We start from the raw sequence: 8,431 nt of genomic DNA on the forward strand, positions 1-8,431 counted from the left end.
CAAATAGTTTATTAATTGTAAGGCTTATTTATGTGTTTTTTTTCCTAAATATTAAATTTTTAGAAAAATAATAATAAATCTACACTTTTTAACCTTTGATGAAAAATCAATTGATTATAAATAAAAAATAGACGCTCGGAGGTTCAGCCTTAGACCTCGTTTGGATGTTGAGATAAAATGAGATGATAAATCTATAAATAGTAATAAAATAATTTATGAATAATAATATAATGATTTTATTTAAGATGTTTTATGAGATTTTAAAAAACGAGAGATAAAAATTTGAATAAAAATATTATTATAATATTATTTATATTTTAATATTGAAAATGTTGAATTATTTTTTTGTGTTTTGTTTATAAGTTTATAAACGTTATAATAATTATATGAAAAAATTTAAAAATTAAAATAAAAAATATTTATATTTAAGTGATGTTAAGATGTTGAGATGAGATGGATTTAGACTATCTCAACACCCAAACGGGCCCTAAGTCATAAAATTTAGAACTCATTTATTTTCATAATCATTTTCATCTCATTTCATCTTATCTTATCTAATTATTATAATTTTTTTAAATTTTTATACGAAATAAAATAAATAATTATATTTTTTAAAATTTTAAAATAAAAATAATATTAAAAAATATATTCTAATAATATATTTTTTAATTTTTAATTTAATTTATATTATCTTATTTTATCTGTAAAAACAAACTATAATTTAAAGGGTTAATATGAAAATGTTAAGGGAATCAATTATATAACATCCATTTTAAAGATCTTTGACTTTTCAAAATGTTGGAAAATCAATGATGCGATTGATCTCCCATGAGCACCATTCTTTTGTAGCCTTTTTTTTTCACCATCTATGAACAGAAACTTTGGAAAATGACTTACAGATTTCTTTTTATTTTTGTAATTTTTATGCTTTTGGAAGCACTGAGAGCAATGACAAGACGTTGCCAACTATATAAATAAAAATATCGTGTTGTAGTTGACATGCAGGAAGGAGTCGCATGGACGTTACAAGTACCACTCGAGTTTGCATCTACCATGCAACCCTTAAATTGAATGATAATTCGAAACTTTGATAATATTTTTAAATTCAAATCAACTATCTAATAAATACAAAATTATTATATTTATAAGTCGATATATAGGATATACCTCCATTCTACTTAAGTAACAACTTTTCATTTTAAAATTTTCAAACATAATTTAAATATAAAATATTTTTTAATTTTTAATTTTCAACATTTTCTTCTAATCATTATTCAAACATAAAAATCAATACATGTTTTATAAACTTAAAACAAAATTTAAAAATAAATACAACTTTTACCAACTTCAAATAAAAAATAATATTAAAAAAATTATGTTGTTCAAACAACTTTTTAAGTTTATAATATTTTTATCCAAAATTTTCTCTTTCATTTTCAAAAACTCAATCAAACATTTTCACTAAAATTATTTTATTGCTCTTCACAAAATTATAAGATACTTCAAATGTCAAAACATGCCCTTAATTTTTAAACTTCTGGATTTTGGTAAGTAGATTGTACTATAAAAATAATCCTATAAACTCTATGGGTTTTTGTAAATAGAGAGTAAATTTTTCATTTTAAAGTTTTTAATTTTCAATTATACCGACTAAGAGCATTTGGCAATGGTTAAATCTAAATTTTGACTAAAACTTGAAGTTTGGCTAAAATCAAAATCTTTGAAGAGGTATTTAAAGGTCAAAATAATAACATAATAATATATATTTTAAATTTTTTTTATATTTTATAAATAGACTCTATATATTAATTAATAATTTAATTTTTAATATCTAAACAAATTATTTAACATGTAGAAAAAAAGAAGAGAAATAGAAAAAAGAGAGAGAAGAGACTTGTGAGCAATGTGAATACTTTTTAATAAAATATTCTTTTAATTGGTTAACATTAACTCACTAAATACAATTTTGATTTTTCATTTACGGTAAACATTTATATTTTTTTTAAATGTGTGAACTGCCACAATGTTTGTATTTATCCGACACCTTAAACAGAACAAAATAATAAAATACAATCTCCACTGTCTAGCGCGAAAATAGGCACGTTACAACCAGAGAAATTTCCCAATCGAATTACAAATATTGCGTTTAAACATAATATTTAGTAGTATTTTATTTATTTACATTTTCCCTTGTCCTAACTATTTGTTATTGCAATTATAAAATTTGTAATGTATTATATTATTTTATAAACAAATTTATGCGAATAATAACTCTTTTGTCGACAAACCGTGGTTTAGATATTTATAAATTTATCGTGAAGAGTAAACCCATGGTCCGGTCTTGCGAAGTTGCACTTTCTTAACACGCGTAGTCGACTAGTCGTACTCTTTCATTTCGTCATTTCCAACACACTCCCTGTCTCTCGTCGCCTCGTCCTTTCTCTCTCTCTCTTGCCGGCGGCTCCATGCCCTAGGCCTCTCCTATTGATCGCCGCCACACAGCAATCGTAAAATTGAGTAGAAATTCCACGGTAAGGTTTCTTAGTCCGTTCGACTATCTAATCTAAGATCCCTCCCCGATTTTGGGTTCCTGAACTATTGTCGTTTAAGAAATTGGTCTGTGTCTTCGGGGTGCTCTTTGATTTCTGATTCAATTTTTCTCCCTCTGTTCGGTTTGCTGAGAAACGCCAGGCGAAGAAACGATTACAAAGCACTATGTTTTGTTGTTATTTCTCTTTTATTTTTTTGGTTGAGCTGAAACAGCTTAACAAATAGTTGCGAATTCCGGCTTCCTTACTTTTATTTTGTTTTCTCGGAAATCCTCGGCAACTGATCAGAACTTTGCGTGCTCCACACACACACATATGGTTTTTTTTTTTGTCGAAATCCTTTGTGTACTTGAAGATTAGGTGCACGTACGAGTTACGTTTAATAAACTCGCAAAAAACCACTTGTTTCCACTTTAGATAAACCGATTCGTGGATTCATTTGAACAACGGCTTACTTATTCGTGGTTTGTTTCCTTCGGCGATTGAGATTTTTTTTTTTTTTTTTTAATTCCTGACTGGAATTCTTATTATTTCCACTCGGAAACACACGTTCAATTTTGTAGTTCGTAAAATCTTAGGTGATTTCAGCTGCTTTGGTTAATCTTTGGTGGATTTTTTTGGGCATGTGCTTTCGGGCTCAACTTCGCTCATAAGCAAATTGTACATGCTGAGATGGAGAAAATAAATAATGTTTCAAGTCAGTAATGATGTTCGTATGATGAAAAAGACTAGTATTTTTGGGGTTTTATGAGTATATTAATTTAGACTTGCTATTGGCCTGTTCTTTTTTGTGGGTTCTCCCCAGACTTGTAGAGATTCCTGTTGAACCCAATATTTTTAGGGCGGGTCGAGGAAAAGATCAAAGGTCATTATTATTTTATATTTATTTTTATTGGAAGAGGGGGGTTTCGAATTCCGACCTCTATTTTGGAGACTGGGTTATGCCAATTTGGCCATGGGCCTTTGGCAATCAAAGGTCATTATTAAGGCTTATACAGATTTTTAAGATTGGGAAAGATCTGAACTTAATATAACCAAATAATTATAAGCACAAATCGAGTTCAATCGTTTCTTTTTCTGGATAATCATATAAGACGATAAATATAGCTTATTAGAATATCTGCTTTATTTTTTACATTATCTGTTTCTTTTAATGCGCTTGGTTAACCCTAAACCTCGCAGGAAAATGGAACCTTGGAATTTTTTGCTTCTTCAGTTAACCTTCAGTTAGTGCAGTTCCTCATTAAATATAGTACGGACCAAAAACTGTCAAGCTTTTCTTCTCCCTCGTTTTTTTTATTTTTTCAATTAACAATCATTCCGTACAGTTTTCACTGGTTGAGGGGCATACATTTAGGCCATTTAGATATAGAAACTATCTCACCTCATCTCATATAATTTCAACTAATAATCTCATTACTATTCACAAACCATCTCAACTCAACTCAACACATCTCATTTCATCTCGCTATTCCCAAGCTAATAATACTGCTACATATATCAATTTATTGTCTGAGCTTTAATACTGCTACGTTTAGTCTTGTTTATAATACTGCTACATCTCACTATCCAAACGGGCCCTAATACTGCTACATATATCAATGTATTGTCTGGACTTTAATACATTTGGATACGTTTAGTCTTGTTCTTTCTGTTATTTCACATACTTTCCATCTCTGAGCTTTAATACTGCTACATATATCAATATGTGCTGTAGTAATAATTATCTTTTCATTCTCTGTTTGCCATTAAATTTATTGTCTGATGACCAACGCTACAATTACTCTACACATTCATTTTATAATTATTTATTTCGCTTGGGGTTTTCTCTTTTCTGATTATCTGATTTGTCCCTCCTAGGTATCTGGGGCTGTAGGTGCTTTTGCTGCAGGCTATGATCAGCTCTTGCTTTCTCCTGCACAAGAAAAGTGGCTTGCTCAATTTCTTCTGAGTTCTGCTTTTCCATTTTGGAACTTGTAATCTAAGGTACTATTTTGTACTGGACGTACTCTATATGTTTATAATATCAAAAAATTTTGCGAGTCTTTCTACTGGAATCATCCTGAATACTTAAAATATCTTTAATATTGTTTAGAGTTCGTATACTTCCTTTGTACATGGGCTTCACCTATTTCATTCGATGAATAAAATTTTCTTATAAAAAAAATATTGTTTAGAGTTTAGTTAATAATTTGTTTATAGTTGTTTTCTTGTGATTTTGCTGGAAATTATTGGAAGTCTCTTTTATTGAAGAAAGGAAACTCACTTGAAATTTTCCATGCTAGATTGGCTGAAGATTATAGATCAACGTGTTCTGATGAACAAATATGAAATTTTGTGGCACATGCTAAACCTTCTGTTACTATATGTCTTAGACTTAGCCACTTTATAGTTTGTAATCATATTATGTGAGTTATTGTCGACAAATTTGAGCCCCCCCCCCCCCCCCCCCTCTCTCTCTCTCTCTCTCTCTCTCTCTCAAGCTCGTATCCTGGGAGTGGTGCTTTCATGTGTTTGATGTGTACTTTCGAAGGTCTCTTTCGGTATCATCTTTTTTGAAGATCCATTTCCACATTTCCAGTAATTCTGCATTATTAGAGGAAAAAGGGAAACAATATTGTTTCATTTCTCCATTTAGACTTTAACTTCCAAAAGTCGTCAGTTCTGTGGTTTCCAGAGATGAAAAAGACAACAACATACAAAATATTATATATGCTCGAAATATTCTTAGAAAGAAGACCTCATTTGCCCTGCCCATGATATTCTGGTACCTTTAATCCAATCTGTGGGTGCAATAATCCACCTTAGGAACAGGATATCTGCTAAACAAGAAAAGACAATTTGTTGAGTTCATAGATTATTTTCTTTTCATACTTATAAAAAAAAAAAAAAAAGTTTATTTTCTTTTCATTGCTTATTAGGATTATGTCATTTGATTGTCTGTTGGTTCTTAAATATTTACCTGAAGTTCTAGGATACCATGCATATATTTTGGAAAAAAATTTTTGACATGTAAATATATGTGAAATTTGGAACTGCCTTGAGAATTTGAGGACATGAACATGAGGGAAGCAGTCTTAATTTGTTGATGTCTAGTATCTCAAAATGGTATTGTGATTATTTGCAACAATTCCTTGATCTAACGACATGACCTATGGGACAGGATGATTATCTGCCATCTTGTTTTTGTGAAGAAATCAAGTCTAAGAGAATTCGTCTACGCTTGTTCCAACTGATCAGTTGAAGCTTGGTTAAATTCTACTTTAGGAAATGGATCGGTGTGACACTTCTGGATTTGTTAGTGGGGGTGGGATGGACTCTTTTAGAGACATCTAACCCTAGTTTTGTAGCTAATTTTCTTCTCCTCGGAAGTCGGGCTGACTGTTCTGTTGCAATTGAGATTGGGTTTGGTAGCATTGTAAGTATCAAGCTTTTATTTCATGGATGCGAAGTCCTGGTACTTGGAATTTAATGCAAATCATTCTTCTAATGCATTCAAGATTTTGGGAAATTCGGTTCAAGTTGGCGGAGCTGGAGCTGAATATGACATGGATACTGTTTTACGTCTCGATTCCCCTGGTTCTTCTGTACCTTGCGTGCCCACCTCAAAGGGAATCAAGAGGAAGTGGTGTTTTATGAATGGTTCTACTGGCCAGCAAGTTGGCTCTTCATTGTCCCTTGGGCTAGGACGTTCATCCAGTTCCTCCGACAGCAAGGGTAGTTCAGCAACTGCTTGCACTACAATGTCTTCAGCCAAAGAAACTGATGAGGAATCATCAATGGATCTTGAATTAGACTTCTCGCTCCATATCGGTGGTGATAAAGTACCCAGTCCAAAGGAACCCCCTAGTTCAAATTTGAAACCACTGGAATCGCTGTCCAAGGTTGACTTGGAGTTAAGTCTCTCTACTGGACCCACTGAATCTGACATCACTAGTGTCCATCCTGGTTCTACTCCGCTTCGATTGGGCATGGAGATGCCACAAATTGTTGGCGGGGCCCAAAATGCCGATGAAGGATCAACCTCATGTCGTTGGAAACCAGGAATTGTTTTTCCTCTACAGACTCCAATTGACACACGGCCTAGCGTCCTTTTCAATGATCCAACTCCTATTTTTCCAGACCTCTCATCAACTATATTAACACCGCCAAGAAGCTCAGCCACCTGTACTTCCGGGATAACACAGCAGCAACAATCACAACATCGTAGCAGTAGTTCTAAGACATGCCAAATTGAGGGATGTGGAAAGGGAGCCAGAGGTGCTTCCGGCCGTTGTATTTCTCATGGTGGTGGTCGGAGATGCCAGAGACCTGGTTGCCCCAAGGGAGCTGAGGGTAGGACTGTCTACTGCAAGGCCCATGGGGGTGGTCGGCGATGTGAATACCTTGGTTGCACTAAGAGTGCAGAAGGGCGCACAGATTTCTGTATTGCTCATGGTGGTGGACGGAGATGCAGTCAAGAGGGTTGCACTCGAGCTGCCAGAGGAAAATCAGGATTGTGTATCCGGCATGGTGGTGGCAAGAGATGTCAAAAAGAAAATTGCACAAAGAGTGCAGAAGGCCTCTCAGGTCTTTGCATCTCACATGGAGGTGGCCGACGATGCCAAGCTACCGGATGCACTAAAGGTGCACAAGGGAGCACAATGTTTTGCAAGGCCCATGGTGGGGGGAAGCGCTGTACGGCCCCAGGTTGCACCAAGGGTGCTGAGGGGAGCACACCTTTTTGCAAGGGCCATGGTGGAGGGAAAAGATGTGCATTCCAAGGTGGTGGGTTTTGTACAAAGAGCGTGCATGGAGGAACTAACTTCTGTGTAGCACATGGGGGCGGTAAGAGGTGCGCTGTGCCAGAATGCACAAAGAGTGCAAGGGGGAGGACAGATTATTGTGTCCGTCATGGTGGGGGCAAGAGATGCAAGTTTGAAGGGTGTGGCAAAAGTGCACAAGGAAGCACTGATTTTTGCAAGGCACATGGTGGAGGAAAAAGGTGTTCTTGGGGCCATCTTGGATCAGAATATGGCGTCCATTCCAGTGGTCCTTGTAACTCCTTTGCCAGGGGCAAATCAGGTCTCTGTACTCTCCATAGTGGCCTGGTGCAGGATAAGAGGGTTCATGGTGGTGCTACCCTGGGACCTATGGTTCAGGATCCCAACCTTAACCAGCAAGAGAGAGAGGTCATCACTCGGGACATGAATGTTGATGTTCCAAACATAGTGAACAATATGGGAGCTTTGGTGGGCAGAGCTTATTCTGATTTGAAGCAATTTGGAGTCCCAATTGCTCAAATCTCAGTCGGGGAAGGGAACCTCTCATCAGTGCCGGTATATCTTCCAGAAGGTAGGGTGCATGGGGGGAGTCTGATAGCATTGCTGACATCCAGTTCTGGTCTTGGCTCGAGCAGTGGTTAAGGCGTAGTTGTTGTTTCATCCGAGCCAATGAAATCTTGCATGATGCATCGGGGCTGGATGTATGGCTATTGCTCTCCATTGTTCTTGATATGGTCCTGGTGGTTGGCAGAGTTGCTCAGCTCGTTTGTGTCCTCTGCTTAGTTTGTTCAGTGGCTTGATAATTACTCGGAGTTCTCATTCCTTGGTTCAAAATGATAGAACCCTTAAAAGCTTGGACACATATTCAACAGTTGGGGAAACCTAGTTAGGAGAAAGTTGGCGTTTTGAGTCAGGTCTTGGGCGTTCTTTCCTGTAAATATTAGTAGTTGTTGTGTCTGTGCAGTAGGTTATTGTGAATACAGGATACCACCTGTAATTCGGTCAGTTGATCAGACGATTGTGGTTGTAATAAAAGCCTTTATGGGGTCATATTATGTATCATCGTTTCCTGGTTGTACTTTACTCTATCTTTAATTAATTTACTGGTCAGTTGAAATA

General features: G+C 35.3%; 1 protein-coding gene across 3 annotated transcripts; it reads left to right on the forward strand.

Moving 5' to 3' along the window:
- The first annotated feature begins 2,347 nt into the window (after window positions 1–2,347).
- LOC108997386 lies at window positions 2,348–8,431 on the forward strand. 3 transcript variants are annotated; one of them, XM_018973621.2, is made up of 4 exons: window positions 2,348–2,531; window positions 3,732–3,801; window positions 4,410–4,535; window positions 5,713–8,431. In XM_018973621.2, the coding sequence occupies exon 4, from the start codon at window positions 5,990–5,992 to the stop codon at window positions 7,952–7,954; it is 1,965 nt and encodes a 654-aa protein (XP_018829166.1). In that variant the 5' UTR covers window positions 2,348–2,531; window positions 3,732–3,801; window positions 4,410–4,535; window positions 5,713–5,989; the 3' UTR covers window positions 7,955–8,431. The 3 variants fall into 3 exon arrangements, with proteins under 3 accessions (XP_018829166.1, XP_018829164.1, XP_035549654.1); XM_035693761.1 differs by lacking the exon at window positions 3,732–3,801 and having other exon boundaries at window positions 2,349–2,531; window positions 5,713–5,967; window positions 6,050–8,431; XM_018973619.2 differs by lacking the exon at window positions 3,732–3,801.

The sequence above is a fragment of the Juglans regia genome, chromosome 9, assembly GCF_001411555.2.
Source record: "Juglans regia cultivar Chandler chromosome 9, Walnut 2.0, whole genome shotgun sequence".
In the NCBI taxonomy this organism is placed as follows: Eukaryota; Viridiplantae; Streptophyta; class Magnoliopsida; order Fagales; family Juglandaceae; genus Juglans; species Juglans regia.